At 42.5% G+C, this 18,702-nt stretch overlaps 1 protein-coding gene across 1 annotated transcript in view; it reads left to right on the forward strand.

Moving 5' to 3' along the window:
- LOC145419206 (uncharacterized) overlaps positions 1–18,702 on the forward strand; it is a 289,310-nt gene that overhangs the window by 146,392 nt on the left and 124,216 nt on the right. The window contains exon 7 of the mRNA XM_080287441.1: positions 4,172–4,344. Coding sequence (XP_080143567.1) covers positions 4,172–4,344 — 173 coding nt within the window. The remainder of the gene's footprint in view (positions 1–4,171; positions 4,345–18,702) is intronic.

The following is an 18,702-nucleotide window of genomic DNA, read 5'->3' on the forward strand; positions in this document are numbered from 1 at the left end:
CAAACACTGTTCTATGAATTTCAAGTAGTTTGGAATCCATATTAAAAAAAAAAAAACTGTGAAAGCACTGTAAATTACGAGCGTATACGAGCTTTCCTCCCGTGCTGGTTCCCCGATGGTATTCTGAGGCGGGGCTGTCATTTATTTTTTATAAACACGCTCACACTTTATATTCCTAGTACTTTATTACACTTATTTATATATACAATATTTATCCGTAAGTTTCTATCTGTACTAGTAGTTTATTTTCACCCCAGGCATTCACTTTCTTGTTCTGTAAACTAGCATAGAGAGCAAAGCTGTCACTTTCGCATTCATTACTCCCAGTAGTTATACATGCTAGAGCGAAACTTTCACTTTCACTTTCATTACTTGTAATATTTATACTCGTATTCTTATATTACTGCTTATTTACATTTCTGTTTACATTCTCTATTTTATTTACATTATTTACATTTCTATCAGTAGGATAGAAGTTGTGGAAGCAATGAAGAAAGTTAAATTGGGGAAAGCCCCAGGAATTGATGGAGTGTGTGGTGAAATGCTGAAGCATGGGGGAGAGATAGTAGTAGAATGGATGTGGAAGATGTGAAGATTTGCCTGGGAAGAAGGAAGAGTCCCGGAGGATTGGAAGTCAGGTATAAATATTCCCTTGTACAAAGGAAAAGGGGAAAAAGAATTGTGTGGTAATCATAGGGGCACTTGTCTTCTTAGTATAATAGGAAAAGTGTATGGTAGGATACTTATTGACAGAGTTAGAGAAAGAACAGAGGAATTAGTTGGAGAAGAACGGGGAGGCTTTAGGAAGGGAAGAGGTTGTGTAGATCAGATATTCATTCTTAGATCTTTAGTGGAAAAGTTTCTAGAGAAGGAAAAGAAGTTGTATGCGGCTTTCATGGATTTAGAGAAAGCATATGACAGGGTGGATAGACAAGGATTGTGGAAAGTATTAAGAATATATGGAGTAGATGGGAAGTTGTTGAATGCTGTGAAGAGTATTTATGATGGTGCTAAGGCTGCAGTGCATGTGGATGGTGGTGGATAGACAAGGATTGTGGAAAGTATTAAGAATATATGGAGTAGATGGGAAGTTGTTGAATGCTGTGAAGAGTATTTATGATGGTGCTAAGGCTGCAGTGCATGTGGATGGTGAACTGAGTGAATTTTTCTCTTTGAAGGTTGGGTTGAAACAGGGATGTGTCATGTCTCCATGGTTGTTCAATCTGTATATGGATGGGGTAATCAAAGAGGTACAAGGTAGGGTAGTGGATGTTGGAGTGGCCCAGGTGAGAGAGGATAGTGTTTGGAAACTCCCTGTACTGTTGTTTGCAGATGATACTGTGTTGTTAAGTGAAGACGAAGGGGAGCTGCAAGGCTTGGTGGATGAGTTTGGGAGAATGTGTAAGAAACGGGATCTAAAGGTGAATGTAGGGAAGAGTAAAGTGATGGTCTTTGGGAGAGGTGAAGTCAGTGAATGTACAGCGAGGTTGGATGGTGAGGAATTGGAAAATTTGAGTACGTTTAAGTACTTGGGTAGTGTGATGAGTAAAGATGGAGGTTTGGAGGGTGAAGTACTTGAAAGGGTACAGCAGGGAAGAAAGGTTGCTGGTTCCTTGAAAGCTGTGATAAAAAACAGGGAATTGAGCATGGAAGTGAAAAAGTTACTACATGACAGTATTGTGATACCAACTCTTAACGTATGGAAGTGAAGCTTGGACATTGTTGGAAGGACACAAGTCGAGTGAGAGCAGTGGAAATGAGTTATTTAAGAGGAGCCTGTAGAGTCACATGGAGAGACAGGCTGACGAATGAGGATATAAAGGAGCGTTGTGGTGTGGATGTGGATGTGATAGGAAGTGTTATGAGGAACACACTGAGGTGGTTTGGCCATGTGGAGAGGATGGAAGGTGAAAGACTGACAAAGAGAGTGTATGTGAGTGAGGTGGAGGGGGGAAGATGGAGGGGGAGGCTGAGGATGAGATGGAGGGATGGGGTGGAGAGGTATATGAGAGAGGGGGGTGTGAGTTGGGAGCAGGGCAGTGAAATGGCGGGGGACAGGGTGACGTGGAGGCGATTTGTTTGTGGCCACCCCAAATGGGATTGAGGTGTCTGGCAATAGATAGACATTTCTATTTTATTTACACTAAGTTATGCACTGTCACTTCCAGTGACTTATAAAACTATTTTCCGCTGTTCAGATATATTTACATTCATTGCTTTCACTTGCTGTTTACACATTATTTACATTTCCACTTGCACTGTTTTGGAGTCACCAGAAAAATCGTAGTCACTGTCCATCATTGTCATTGATAAATTAGCCAGTTCACGTTCCACAGCAGAGTCACTTAGCCCTTTACCCCTTCCCACACGAGGTTTAGTAGGGGTAGAGGTCACAGGGCCCTTAGGAGAGGGCTAAAAAGCGGCGGAATTGGACAGGCGCGAATCTGACGTGGTTTCACCTTGAAAGACGACAGTAAGCTGAATGCTGTGGCCTAGGGGCAGTGAAGGGTTGCCAATGTTAGCGTGGTGACAGCTGCTAATATGTACGCTGTGAAATGATTGGCAGGAAATCTAAACAATACATAATAAATTAAGTAGTTCCAGGTGAATGTAAATATCACTTAGGCTTCTCCCTTCCATTCTTATATATTTTTTTTCATGAGAACAGGTCATACGGCATATTTCAAGGGGTAAATAAACAGGGAAAATTAGTGAACGAGTGCATGTGAGGTATTGCCAGGTGATAATTAGCCCATTCCAGATGTATGACTGTATCAATTACCTTTTCTCTTTCTTTTATACAGTATATTATTTTGTATAAGAATAGGGCAAAGGGCACATTTCAATGGATCAAATGAGTGGAAAAATCCGTCCAGGATTTGTGTAGCGCAGTGCAGCTGGTCAGGCGGGAGGAGAGGGTAATGGAGGGGAGGTAAGGAAGGGGGGAGTCAAGGACAGGAGAAAAATGGCTAAATTGTCAACAGTGGATGGGAGTACAGGTGACATTAGCAGAACTGAGTATAGCTGGACATGGGTAGCACTGATAGATGATACAAGCCACCACTTGATAGTCCGGGCAAATTCAAAATAACACAGAATCACAAAAGTGACGCCCCGAGGTATGATCCCTTGCTCCCGAGCGTCACGAAAGTGACGCCCCGCTGTTAAGGGGTTAATAGAAAGGCATCGGAATGTTTCGACATGCTCAGGAGGGGCATAATCAGTGGGTGCGATATGGTGGGGGGGTTTGTGGGTGATGGTGGTTGGGGTTGGGGAGGGAGTGGAAGGTTGGATGGTTGTGCAGAGGGGGGGGATGGGTGGTTGAAGGAGGTGGGGGTGGGATTTGGGGGGTGGGGAGGGGAGTGGGGGTGGATGTGGGGGTAGGGGGATGATAGGTAGGGGTGGGGAGTGGGGGGTGGGGGATGATAGGTAGGGGTGGGGAGTGGGGGGTGGGGGATGGATAGGGAGTGGGGGGTTTGTGGATTGGAGTGGTAGGGTGGTTTGGGAGGTGTGGGGGTTTTGGGAGGTAGGGGTGCAGGGGTTGGAGATGGGGATGAGGGTAGGGGTAGGGCATGGTAGGGGGCAATGGGTTGGGGTAGGAGGCAGTGGGTTGTGGTAGGAGATGGGCAGTAGAGGGTGGGGGTTAGGGGGGATGGTGGGGGAGTGGAGGGTGGTGGTGAAGTGATTGGGGAGATGGGGGGTTATGAGGGGTGTGTGGGGGATTGGGGGTGGGGAGGGTGGCAGTAGGGGGGTTTGGAAGGTGGTGGGGGTTTGGGGTGGTAAGGGGCAGTAGGGAGGTTGGGGGACAGTGGGGGTTTGAGGGTGGTGGGGGGATGGTAGGGGTGTGTGTGGTGGAAGGGAGGGAGGGTGGTGGGGGGATGGTAGGGGTGTGTGTGGGTGTGGTGGAAGGGAGGGAGGGTGGGTGGGGTGGATTTCGGGGTGTGGGGGGGGGGGCTTGACTGCATATGCAGACACCTGTGTTTTTGGCCCTAGTACCCTCGGACAGCATATGCGGACACCAATCTTTTAGGAGTTAATGTTTGTCAAAGCTCTGTTGTATCAGCTTTGTCAGTCACTAGGTCCAAACTTTGATTAAAAGTCACATTTTATGAGTAATGTTTGAGCTACAATAATCAATAATTGATGCTCTATAAAAATGTATTTGCTTCAGATTGCAGCATCCCGGGTGCGTAGTGAGGTGCGAGCATGGGAAAGTGAACGGCGGGGCTCCCTCACACGGTCACTTGTGGTTGCGGCACGATCACATCCACGTCTCACAGCTGACGCTTGTTGCCTGTATCGCACCTCACACACCACACAGGAATCTCCAAAATATAAAACTAGGTTAGTTACGAAAGTTGATGATTCAGCTTTATTAATCCCATGTTAAGTCACTTCCTATTCTAGGGGAGGCGGTGTCTGAAATTGAGTGGCAGCCTGCAGACCTAATGGAGCCAGGATCAAATCCTGGCTGGGGCAGGGAACAGTTTAAGGGTTTGAATTTCATAAAAGCAGACTTTACTGATCTACCAGAAGACGTGTAAAAATACCCCCGCTAATACCAGTGCACCAGTTGTGTATGAGACAGCCCTAGCACATATTCAGTATGAATGGTGGGTGTTAACGCTGAAGTAGAGGTGCGTAGAAGGACTACTGGGCCTTGGGTTAGGACCTGAAGCCTTTGCCCAGTCAGACACATTAAAAAAAAATAAATAAATTAAAAAAAAAAAAATAAATAAATCACCCTGATGATGATGATAGGAGTGATTGCCATTACCATTGTCATTGCTGTTGCTATTGTCATCCTTTTTTGTGTGTGCGTTCATCTATGGCCATAAACTTTATAGCCTGTTCCATGAGGAACAGGAGTCCTCCTACCTGTACACACCTTTACATGTGACAGCATCAGTACCAATACCTATTGTCCATATTGAATACATGGTAGGACCATCTTGTTCTAGACTAATGTGTTGGTATTAGCAAAAGTGTTTTTTTTACGATATGTCAGTGGGTCTTGTTGAAAATTGGTAAAGATTGTTTTAACAAAATTCAAATAACCTATCCCCTGCCCTAGCCTGGTTTCATCTGTCTTTTTGGACAACAGATTACTTCTTGAACCAAACCATCACCACCTCCCTAATTGCTTCTATTACGTAGGGTGGGAGGGATTCAGAAACAGGAACAGGAAAGTACAAAAGCTGGAAAACTCAGTCTACGCAGTAAAATGCACCACCCATCAATTTAATCATCAAGCCTTGTTTTTTTAACTTCACAGACCAAATGATCTATACACAACTGCACCTTTTAAAGCCTCTGAGATACAGACCATTCTGATGACTTTGAAGATGGAAAAAATAGGTGGGGGGGGGGGCAACCCTAGTCATTTTCATCTCACTTTATCCATCCCTATCTGTCTGTCATTTGTTTTGCTTCCTTGAATTCCACACATTGTGTATTCACACATCCTCTTATGGTATCCTTCCACCTTCTTGGCTTTCATGTCATGCAATAGGATTGCATGGAGAAATATTAGTGTCCATATTAACGTACAGATGTGAGACCTTGCCATGACATGAAAACGAAAAGTCGGAATCAGAATAATGGAAGTGGAGTTATTGAGGATCATATGTAGAATGTATAGAGTGGGAAGGATAAGAAATACTGTCATGTAATTTGTGAAATGTGTAGAGTAAGGAAGTCTGTTGATATTAGGGTAGAAGTGTTGTTACCTAGATGGTATTTTTTTGAGGTTATGGGTGTAATTAAGATGTGTATGGAAAATGGGTGTGAAGGAAAGGAAGGTATATGATGAAGCAAGGGAATGGACAGGTAATTCCCACCATCACTAACTCAAGAGTTGCCACTGATCACCAGCTAGTTCAATATGGAAGTCGGACTACTCATGCAGAGACCACAGAAGTCAAATATCTATAAAAATCTCTCCTGTGATAGTTATTGATATACTGTATGTAAGCTCTTCATGATATTATTCTTTCCTAGATATGCTTTAATGTGGTAAATGCAGGAAAACGTTACTATAGAAGCCGTGAAAGGACACCGGGTTTGACAGCATTTATCACATATTTACAAGTCTCTAGCTGCACCTTTTGTTTGAACCCATATACAGTAAAAGTCCAATATTTCGGCATCCAATTCCCCGGCAAATCTGACATTTCGGCAGTTTTGAGAAATAGTCCCATTTACGAAAATCTCCGATCGTTCGGCAGATTCTCCGATTTTTTTCGTCAGTCTTGAAATTCTCCATGAGGCTCGCCAGCTAGCTACCCGCCTTTACCCGCCTTAGTGAGTGAGATAGTGAAATTGATGGAACGAGTCTACCACTGCCATGAAGCTCAGAGGCTAGCTCTTTCTCCTATAGCATAAAGAGAGGACAAACATGTAGTGAGTCTAGCATGGGAAAGAGAATCTGTTTCGCCATTCTTCCGAGTTGTTGCCGTGCTGCTGCCGACTTCTCTTGATTCTTCTGTGTGCTTTGTGAACTTCGTACCGAAATACCTCTGAAATTACAATTCCAGTGTGCTGTAAGCACCGTAACATCAGACAGGAGCTTTGTAACACCTGAGTGGACCAGCCGTGTGTTGTTAACAGTATAAACATCTGCGTGCTTTGAAAATGGCCTCCACGTGTGGAAAGTTAACTGGTGTTAGCAAGAAGCGTACACATAAGATGTGGACTTCTTCCAGCAGTAGCAGACTCCAATCAACCCCTTCTATTGTACAGCTCCGGACAGATGAAACGGCTACACCCCATCCACCAGCGACTTGGTTTGGGTCTCAGTGGTTCTGGTAACAGTTGCAGGTGGAGGAGGGGGGATGTGGGAGGGTGAGGAGGGGAGAAATGTGGGCGGAGTTATATAGGGGGTAGTGTGGGAGGGTGAAGAAGCAGCACAGTCTGGCTGGTGGGAGGGGGAGACGAATGGTTGGGTAGCGGAGACGAGAGTCTGCTGGAGGGTAAGACAGGTGAGTGTGATTAGATGAAAAGAAATTACAAAAAATGAATTATTATAATATCTGCTGCATATATTGCATTTTATCTACTAAATAAAAACACAGTCTATTATTCACCACCGTATTTGGGTATCCTACTCATTATTATTATCCTTTGGATATTAGGCAATAAATAAAGATATTGGACGGTCTTTCGGACCCGAACCAATTTTTTCATAACTTTTTTTTTCAGCTATTTCCGTATTCCTATTATCCCTCGTGCTTGAAGTCCCCCTTTTTATCACTTTCTCCTACGCCCTACATTTTTTTTAGGCATAAGGCAGTTTAACTTTCTCTTTAAATAACCATATTTGTCAACAAATATTCCTTTCATTAATCTATTTAATTACCTTTTTTTTTCAATATGCATTTGTCTAATAATGGGTGTTACACCTTAATTGGCGCCGCTATTTGACGTTTTGAATAAATTTGGTCTAAATTTACGCATATATTGCAGTCTCTCTCAAGTAGGCTGGCAACCTCACACATCCTCCCCCCTGCTTTCTCCTTCTCTCGCTACCCGTTCCCTCCTTTCCTTTTGTAGTACTGTTTATCTATTCTTTCTCATATTTTTAACCTCATTCCTTCTTACAAACTTTTAGTGCCATAGGAATTTCTCCTTATCACCTACAGTCCTACTACATGAAAGTGGAAAAAACTGCCATCGGGAAAAGAATAACTGGAAATTTATGGCGAAGGTTACGATAGTAGTTATTTAGAATGAAAGTGTTGGCAGATACGCATTCTTTACGTGATTATCGCAGCCACAGCATTTCGCCTTCATAAAACAGAAGGACTATAGGTTTCATGCATTACCTCCTTACGTCCAGCATTACTGTGCAGAACGCCATGTATAACACATTAAGGACCACAAGGACAGTACTGGTAGTCATCGTGATTCTCATGAATCTCTCCATAGGCTATTGAAAACAGTGCTTTATGCTCAACTTCAGAATTATGTTCTCATCATGGCAATAATAGGCAAAGATAATAAAAACAATATATACAACCAAATTATCATTTATTATACAACAAAGCTCAATCTGCCTTCGTGCTGCAGTCTCAAGGGTGTAACCAGCTCACACAAGCACATGTAACCTGAAGAAATTAAAGACATGATCCTATATATATATATATATATATATATATATATATTGGTTGTATATATTGTTTTTATTATCTTTGCCTATTATTGCCATGATGAGAACATAATTCTGAAGTTGAGCATAAAGCACTGTTTTCAATAGCCTATGGAGAGATTCATGAGAATCACGATGACTACCAGTACTGTCCTTGTGGTCCTTAATGTGTTATACATGGCGTTCTGCACAGGAATGCTGGACGTAAGGAGGTAATGCATGAAACCTATAGTCCTTCTGTTTTATGAAGGCGAAATGCTGTGGCTGCGATAATCACGTAAAGAATGCGTATCTGCCAACACTTTCATTCTAAATAACTACTATCGTAACCTTCGCCATAAATTTCCAGTTATTCTTTTCCCGATGGCAGTTTTTTCCACTTTCATGTAGTAGGACTGTAGGTGATAAGGGAGAAATTCCTATGGCACTAAAAGTTTGTAAGAAGGAATGAGGTTAAAAATATGAGAAAGAATAGATAAACAGTACTACAAAAGGAAAGGAGGGAATGGGTAGCGAGAGAAGGAGAAAGCAGGGGGGAGGATGTGTGAGGTTGCCAGCCTACTTGAGAGAGACTGCAATATATGCGTAAATTTAGACCAAATTTATTCAAAACGTCAAATAGCGGCGCCAATTAAGGTGTAACACCCATTATTAGACGAATGCATATTGAAAGAAAAAAGGTAATTAAATAGATTAATGAAAGGAATATTTGTTGACAAATATGGTTATTTAAAGAGAAAGTTAAACTGCCTTATGCCAAAAAAAAAATGTAGGGCGTAGGAGAAAGTGATAAAAAGGGGGACTTCAAGCACGAGGGATAATAGGAATACGGAAATAGCTGAAAAAAAAAGTTATGAAAAAATTGGTTCGGGTCCGAAAGACCGTCCAATATCTTTATTTATTGCCTAATATCCAAAGGATAATAATAATGAGTAGGATACCCAAATACGGTGGTGAATAATAGACTGTGTTTTTATTTAGTAGATAAAATGCAATATATGCAGCAGATATTATAATAATTCATTTTTTGTAATTTCTTTTCATCTAATCACACTCACCTGTCTTACCCTCCAGCAGACTCTCGTCTCCGCTACCCAACCATTCGTCTCCCCCTCCCACCAGCCAGACTGTGCTGCTTCTTCACCCTCCCACACTACCCCCTATATAACTCCGCCCACATTTCTCCCCTCCTCACCCTCCCACATCCCCCCTCCTCCACCTGCAACTGTTACCAGAACCACTGAGACCCAAACCAAGTCGCTGGTGGATGGGGTGTAGCCGTTTCATCTGTCCGGAGCTGTACATATGTAAATAAGGAACCTACTATAAGTTTAGGTAAGTGCATGTGAACTTGTAGGCCTACTGTACCATTACATTTATATACAGTATGTTCACTAATTTCTTTATTTTTCATATTCATGTACAATATAGTACTGTATTCATTACAGTATTGTACAGTATCAAACAGTATACAGTACTCTCTCCAAACACATTTGTAATATATGAGTAATGATGATAGTGTTCACCGAAACATATAAGGTACTGAGTGGGTAGGGTTTTCGATAATTCGGCAATTTTGATATTTCGGCACTTGCCTGGTCCCATAGATGCCGAAAAATCGGACTTCTACTGTAATTTTGTTTTCTAGAAGAACAATGCTTCATCTCCAAAATGCTGAAGAAAATCTGCACAGTTTTTCATATGAAAATCGTACAATGTTTAAGGCCGAAAACATGCAGAGACAAGACCGCCGGCCGAAATCTGACGATGCTGAGGGCTCCAAAATACCGTATAAAAAAGCAACACAACACGCTGGTGGTGTACCCTGAACAGGGTATTCTTCTAGACTTCAGGAAAAGCTTCAGTCTAGACACTGTCCATTTTTCTGTGCAACAGTTTTCCATGATCTTTGTACGGCAGGTCCACCGGTGCAGCAGACACACGTGAGTTTGTTATTGTTTGTGATCGTAACGTACGATCTTCAACCGTGTCGAGCTAATAATTCTTAACGGGGAATCGTTACATGTTTCTCAGAATATATTTATTTTTGTTTTGATGGACAAGTACATGAAATGGATGTAAAATAAAGCTCATTGATATTTAAGGAAGGAAAGAATAGTAACTGTCCCAAAACCGAGATGGTAACTCAGCCCACCAATTTTTTATTCTATTTGACTATATTACAGCCTCTCTTCCATGTAGCAGTGAGTAAAATAATGTTGTTATAATTTCTCCCTTCCTTTTAGTGACACAGAGGGCACACAAAATGAATGGAGTTTAGTTGACTGACTTTGATGTCTAAAATTAAATAATCTGGTGAAGAGTGGTAATTTTTCCTCGGTTAGTGACATCGGGAATTTAGTTGGTTGGATGAGATATGTATGGCAGAGAATATTACAAGTGTTTGACCTCCCCCCACACATTTCTCTTTTTTACCTTAGTGGTTAGAGGATTAACTTGGAGTGGTAGGTGTGTCAAAAACACATGTACAGTATAAAGAAAAAATGCAAAAAATAATATGTACTGTGCATGGTTTGAGGTGGAGCCAGGATTTATGTGTTTGAATGAGTATGTGACTCATTGCACTGGGCTAGCTGTTGATAGTTCTTTTCTTTAATGCCGTCTTTTTCCTTGTTTTGGACATTACCTCACCCCATCCTTAAATGGGAAATAGATCCGGATAATGATGATTTTACAAGTCGTGAAGGATGTTTCTTAGTACTGTATGTAGATATCATAGGTGAGCAGTGTGTGAAGAATGATGAAGGAAAGATAGTGGTGAACAGTGGGGATCTTAGAGATGCCTGGAGAGAGCATAACAGCTGGTTGTTGAATGAGGAGTTTGACTGGAACAAGGAAGGTTTGGAGCCAGCAGATCCGGTGTCCTTTGATTGACAGTGCTACTGTGAGCAGGGCAATAGGCAGCATGCAGGAGGGGAAGGAAGCAGATGTGTTAGGGTTGACTGCTGAAATGTTGAAAGCCTCAGGAGATATGGGAGTAGGGTTAGTTACTGACTTATAAATATGATTATATGTGTTGTCCCAAATGATTGGCTGAAGAATGTAATTGTAAATGTGTACAGGGGGAAGGGTAATGTTCTGAAAAGAGGAAATTATTGAGCCATGAAGTTTTTGGACCAGATGCTGATGGTAATGGAGAGAGTTCTAGAAGGAATGATTAGAGAAAGATGAATATTAATGAGAAGCAGTTTGGGTTTATGCCAGTGAAAGGAATGACTAGTGCTATATTCATTGTTCGACACTTAAGGAAAGATATCTTGGAAAGAAAAGGGATCTGTATTTTGTTTTTGTTCTTTTGGAGAAGGCTGTTGACAGAGTCCCTAGGGAGGTGGTGAAATGGGCAATGAGAAAGCTTAGGATTGGGGAGTGGCTGGTTAGAGTGGTTATGGCCATGTGTGTGGGTGCTCAAACCCATATACAGCACCCTACCCGTATCCCTGACCACCTTGGAGAGAGTTCCAACATACTTGACCTCTTCCTCACAACTAATCCTTCAGCTAATACTGTTACTCTTTCCTCTCCATTGGGCTCCTCCAATCACAACCTCATTACCTTAACCTGTCCTATCACTTTGGTACAGTCTGTGGACCATCCAAAGAAATGTCGGTTGTGGCGTTTCGGAGCTGCTGATTGGGAGGCCCTCAGTCAGTATTTCTTTGATTTTCTGTGGAATGATTATTGCTTCCATGGCCGTGAGCCATCAGAGTGTGCCTCATGCATAACAGAGGTTATTCCCTCGGGCATGGAAGCATACATTCCTTTCTCATATCCTCTGACTAATGCAAGAAAACCGTGGTTTAGTCACGCGTGTTCTAATGCTGTCTACAACAAGGAGAAGGCCTATAAAAGGTACTGGAATGAACCTACCACTGAATCAAATTTTTAAAAATGTTTCTGCTTGGAATCATGCTAAGTCTGTTCTTCGCCATGCTAAAAATAATTTCTTCTGTACTAAATGCTCTCAACTCTCCAACTCGAATTCTTCTAGCTCCTCCTGGCACCTCGTCAAAAACCTTTCTAACAACTTTACCTCATCATCCTTCCCTCCTCTTTTCTACTCTGATGGCTTTGTAGCTATTTCTTCTACTGATAAAGCAGATCTCTTTGCTCACACTTTCTCCTCCAGTTCCATCTTAGATGATTCCAGTGCTGTTCCTCCATCACCTCCCCCCTCTGACGTCCTCATGGCAGACAATAAAATTTCTTTAGCTGGTGTATTTTCTGCCATCATCTATCTATCTATCTATTGCCAGATGCCTCAATCCCGTTCGGGGTGGCCACAAACAAATTGAATCCGCGTCACCCTGTCCCCCGCCATTTCACTGCCCTGTTCCCAACTCACACCCCCGTCTCTCATATACTGCTCCACCCCATCCCTCCATCTCATCCTCGGCCTCTCCCTCCCTCTCCCCCCGTCCACCTCACACACATACACTCTCTTCGTCAGTCTTTCACCCTCCATCCTCTCCACATGGCTAAACCACCTCAATGTATTCCTTCTAACGCTTCCTATCACATCCACATCCACAGCACAACGCTTCTTTATATCCTCATTCGTCAGCCTGTCCCTCCATGTGACTCCACAGGCTCCTCTTAAATATCTCATTTCCACTGCTCTCACTCTTGCCTTGTGTCCTTCCAACAATGTCCAAGCTTCACTTCCATACGTTAGAGTTGGTATCACAATACTGTCATGTAGTAACTTTCTCACTTCCATACTCACTTCCCTGCTTCTTATCACTGCTTTCAAGGAACCTGGAACCTTTCTTCCCTCCTGTACCCTTTCAAGCACTTCATCCTCCAAACCTCCATCTTACTCATCACACTACCCAAGTACTTTCACATTTTCCAAGTCCTCACCATCCAACCTCGCTGTACATTCACTGACTTCACCTCTCTCAAAGACCATCACTTTACTCTTCCCTACATTCACCGTTAGATTCCGTTTCTTACACACTCTCTCAGACTCATCCACCAAGCCTTGCAGCTCCCCTTTGTCTTCAATCAACAACACAGTATCATCTGCAAACAACAGTACAGAGAGTTTCCAAACACTACCAGGGCCACTCCAACATCCATTACCCTACCTTGTATCTCTGTTATTACCCCATCCATGTACAGATTGAACAACCATGGAGACATGACACATCCCTGTTTCAACCCAACCTTCAAAGAGAAAAATTCACTCAGTTCACCATCCACACGCACTGCGGCCTTAGCACCATCATACATACTCTTCACAGCATTCAACAACTTCCCATCAACTCCATATATTCTTAATACTTTCCACAATCCTAGTCTATTGACTTGTCATATGCTTGCTCCAAAACTTTGAATGCTGCTTACAACTTCTTTCCCTTCTCTAGAAACTTTTCCACTGAAGATTTAAGAATGAATATCTGATTTGCACAACCTCTTCCCTTCCTATAGCCTCCCTGTTCTTCTCCAACTAATTCCTCTGTTCTTTCTCTAACTCTGTCAATTAGTATCTTACCATACACTTTTCCTATTATACTAAGAAGACAAATGCCCCTATGATTACCACACACTACTTTTTCTCCTTTTCCTTTATACAAGGGAATAATTATACCTGACTTCCAATCCTCCGGGATTCAACCTTCCTCCCAGGCCAAACTTCACATCTTCCACATCCATTCTACTACTATCTCTCCCCCATGCTTCAGCATTTCACCACACACTCCATCAATTCCTGGGGCTTTCCCCAATTTAACTTCCTTCATTGCTTCCACAACTTCTATCCTACTGATTTCTTCCTGTCTTCTCACCTCCCTCCTTCTCCCAGCCATTCCCCAGCCACTTATACTTGCATTACTTCCATCCTGTATATTCAACAATTCCTTAAAGTGTTCTCTTCATCTGCTCACTTTTTCTCCCTTCTCCACTATTAATCTACCATTTTTATCTTTCACTCCCCTGCTAACTTCACTTCCACCCTGTCTTACTCTCTTCATCACTTTCCAGAACATTTTCTTACAGTCCCTCCACTTTACACTCAAATTCCTTCCAAATTCCTCATCCACTCTCCTCTTACTCTCTTTTACTAATCTTTTCACCTCTCTCTTTCTTTCTACATATAACTCTCTCTTCCGCCTCTCAACTTCTTCCATGCCCCTGTTTGTCATCCATTCATTGTATGCTTTCTTCTTTTGTGCCACAGCCTGTCTCACTTCTTCATTCCACCACGCTGTTCCTTGCACCCCCCTCCATCTTCTCATCATCCCACACACCACATCACATGCTGCACATATTTCTTCTGTGAATATCCTGCACACACCTTCCACATCTCCCATCTGCTCCAATTCATATTTGCCCAATCGTTGCACCACTTCTCTCTTATAATCTGCCTTTTTCTCATTGTAACCTTTCTACTCTCCTTACAAATACTCCTTCTTCCCGTCCTTCCCTTCTTCTATTTCTCCTTCTTATTTGGATCTTTATTCTGACCACCAAGTAGTGGTCAGAAAGTCCACTCCCCCAGCCTCTATAAGCTCTTTCATCCATTACACATCTTCGCATCCTTTTTGCCATCGCTGGCCTCAGTACTAACAAGGCATACGGGCCTTATGGGGTCCATCCTGTTGTCCTCAAGAAGTGTACTTCCGTGCATACACCCTGCTGAGGTAAACTCTTTCACCTTTGTCTAACACCTTGTTCCTTTCCTTCTTGCTGGAAGTTTGCTCTCATTCAGCCAGTCCCAAAGAAGGGTGACCATTCCCAACCCTCTAACTGTCGCCCAGTTGCTTTAACATCCTGTGTCTTAAAAGTTTTTGAGTCTGTTCTTAACAGTAAAATTTTAAAGCATCTTTCCAATCATAACCTTCTTTCTAATCATCAGTATGGCTTCCATCAGGGACTCCCCATTGGCGATCTCACGTACCTTTCAGACTCCTGGTCATCCTCATTTTGGAACTTTAGTGAAAGCTTTGCCATTGCACTTGACATCTCAAAGGGTATCGATTGAGTCTGGCATAAATCTTTGATTTCCAAACTGCCCTCTTACAGTTTCTATCCTTCTATCTCTGCTTTCATCTGTAGCATCCTTTCTGGTTGTTCTATAGTTACTACTGTAGATGGCCACCATTCTTCTAGATCTGTCAACAGTGGTGTTCCTCAGGGCTCTGTCATATCACCAACTCTCTCCCTTTTATTCATCAGTGACTTTTTAAGCTGTACATCTAACCCTATCCACTCATACGATGATGACTCCACCCTTCACCTTTCCATTCGGTTCCCAACGTCCATCTCAGCAGTTACTTCAGCAAACAAGGGATGAGGCTATGGCACACCTAATGTCTGACTTAACTCATATCACTGAGTGGGGTAAAAGTAATCTTGTTGTTTTTAATGCATCGAAGACTCTTATACCTATCAACCCGACAGAATCTTCCACAGAAGTACCCACTAATATTTAATAATATCCAGCTGTCCTGCATCATCCTTAAACATACTTGGAGTTTCATTCTCTTGTGACTTATCTTGGAAGGGTCATATTACATCTCTTGTAAAATCTGCTTCCAAGAGATTAGATGTGCTAAGCTGACACTGTACCTTCTTTACTCCTGCACAGTTATTGACTTTACATGTATATGCGGGTTTTATTTCCCTCTGTGTGGAGTACAACTCTCGTGTGGGGAGGCTCTCCACATCTGGCACATCTCAGTAGGGTGGAGCCAAAGGCTTTTTGTCTCATTAACTCACCTCCTCTTACTGGCTTCCTTCAACCTCTGTGTCTTCACCACACTGTTGCATCTTTATCTCTCTTTTATCGCTACCTCAGTGGTCACTGCTCCTCTGAACTGTCTGTTTGTATCCCTCCATCTGTACGATGGGCACGTAGCACCCATCTAGCAAGAAACTCTCATCCCTTTTCTGTCCAGCTGTCTAATGCAGTAGTTAACCGTTACTCCTAGTCCTTCATTTATGCAACAGGTCAGCTCTGGGACTTGCTCCCTCTGTTTGTATTCCCTATTTCCTATGATCTTCAGTCTTTCAAGTGCAGTGTGTCCAGGCATCTCAAAATGAACGGATCTTGAATTTGGCCCTCTTTTGTATTGTTTTTGTTTTTTCCTTGGAAGGAACGGTTTGTGGGCTCCTGGCCTTTGGTTCCTTCTTCGTTGCTTTTTTTTTTTTTTTTTTTTTTTTTTTTTTTTTTTAAAGGGTGAAAGGAGATTTGAGTGGTGAGTTTTCCATGAGTGCTGGTGTGCATCAGGGGTCAGTCTTGAGCCTCTTATTGTTTATCATGTTACTTGATGCCTTTTCACGTGACTTCAGAAATGGACTCCTGTGGGAGATGTGTGCCGATGATTTGGTGTTGATTGCAGAGAATGAAAGGGAAACGTAGGAGTGATTTAGGAAGTTGAGAGATGGTATGGGGCGCAAAGGCTTGTAAATGCAGATAAAACAAAAGTGATGGTATAGGGCTGGTGGCGGTACTGTCAAAGAAGAGGGAGAGTGGCCATGTGCCATTTATCACAAGGGCATGGGAAGTATTTCCATCTTTTCAGCGTTTGTGATAAGTGGGTGTATAAGAAATGTAGTGGTATTAGAGGTAGAGCGTGAGATAATGCTGATTTCATTGGTGTGTCGGTGAGAGCATGTGGATATTGCCAGGCGTGGAAGAATTGAAGTTGCTGTTCAGTCTCTTGAGTGTGTGGAAAAGCTTTGTTATTTAGGAGACATGTTATGTGCTGGAGATGGGGCTCAATCTAGCTCTGTGGCTAGAATGAAGAGTGGTTGGAAGAAGTTCATGGAGCTGTTGCCTCTCCTGACATTGAGAGGGCTCTTCCTCCATGCTAAGGGATCTTTGTGTGCGGCATGTGTTAGGAGTGTAGTGCTGTATCATGGTGACACCTGGGCAGTAAAGAGGACATTTGCAGGCTCAGATGTACAGAAACGACAATGATTAGGTGGATGTGCAGTGTGTCCTTGAGTGCGAGGCCTGGGAGAGGGGGCTAGGTTTGCGATGGAAGAGGTGAGAGGTAGGATGGGACTGGAGTGTATTGTTGTTGGGATGAGGTGCAGTAGAATGAGATGGTTTGGCCCTGTGAAGAGGATGGGGGATGATAATTGGGTGCAGAAAGTGAGTTTTTTAATGTTAGGGATAAGGTTGCGAGAGGTTGACCAAAAAAGACCTGGGATGAGGTCATCGAGTGTGACCTCAGGGATACGGGACTGAATAGGGAAGCTGCCAGAGACAGAGCAGCGTGAAGAACTGCCATTAGGTGACCAAGGCCGACGCATGCAAGCATGCTGGAGCCTTTAAAAACAAAATGAAATTGATGTTTGAGTGATTTGTTCAGTAATAATGTTGGAGTGAGATAAGGGTGTCTGATGCCCCATTATATGAATGGATGAATGTTTGAGAGGCCGAAACAAATATTAATGGATATAGTGAAATTGAGGATGAATGCTGAACAGTGGAATACAGAAGACCTATCCATTTGTGTAACTAGTGTGAGAGATAAAAACTAACCTGTAAATGGAAATGCGTAAATTTTGTCCTGAGAACATTTGTTATTTGGTTAATATGGGAGGACAACATTCCAGAATTTTCCCAAAATCCTTGTTTACACTTATTAACCCTGGAACACGGTCGTGGGAATTTTTACTATTAACACGGTTCTGGGATGTATTGTACCCCTTTTTGAAAAATTAAAAAAAAATTGTTGTAATCAGAATTTAATAAATCTGTAAACATTACAATAAAATATAACATCTGTACTTCCAGAATCCTTTATATTCTACAGTAATCACTCCAATATCCGACGTAATAGAGCCATAGGTAGGTCCGGATAGTGGTTCTGTCCGGATATTCGGCCCCAGCTTATGGACTTGTACTTATGGACCCTAACTCAGAGAAACACCTATACAGCTCCCTCTGGACATGCATAGCACCTATTTAAGACCCAAATCACACCAATAAGGCACATAAATGACTGAAATAAATGCAAAAGAAATATAAAATGAGGGTTTAGAAGTAGGTTCATACAATAATAAACATTCTGGTGACTGGCTCCTGGACTGGTACTTATGGACCCTAACCTAGCCTAACTCAGAAAAATACCTTCCTACCGCACATGCATAGCTCCTAACACCCTATTCACACCAATAAAGGACATTAAAGAGTGAAATGAGGTAAGTATAGTATGGAAAAAATTACAGTATGAAACATTCTGCCTACGTACAGCAGGTCCCTGGCCACCTCGATGAATAACCGGCTCCTCTCGGACTGTGACAGTAAGAAGGATTTCCTGAAGCACTTGCAGTACACTGTTCCTGAAGTCTTGCACTGAACTTAGTCAATTGCACACAGAAGTCCGTTCTCTTCACAGTGTGTACTCTTGTCTAACTAATGCTCCATTGTAACTTACCAAGTGTTGCACTTTAACTTTTCCCATTCTTCTAATTTTCCAAAGCCAAAACAAACAAGTCTATTTACATTAAATTTTTTTCAATTGAGTCTTTTCTCTCACAACTGTAAATCCTTAACACAACACACTGTTTTTTTCACTGCA

This window comes from Coenobita brevimanus, chromosome 14 (assembly GCF_032717465.1).
Source record: "Coenobita brevimanus isolate Jiangsu-jjx chromosome 14, ASM3271746v2, whole genome shotgun sequence".
NCBI classification, from domain to species: domain Eukaryota; kingdom Metazoa; phylum Arthropoda; class Malacostraca; order Decapoda; family Coenobitidae; genus Coenobita; species Coenobita brevimanus.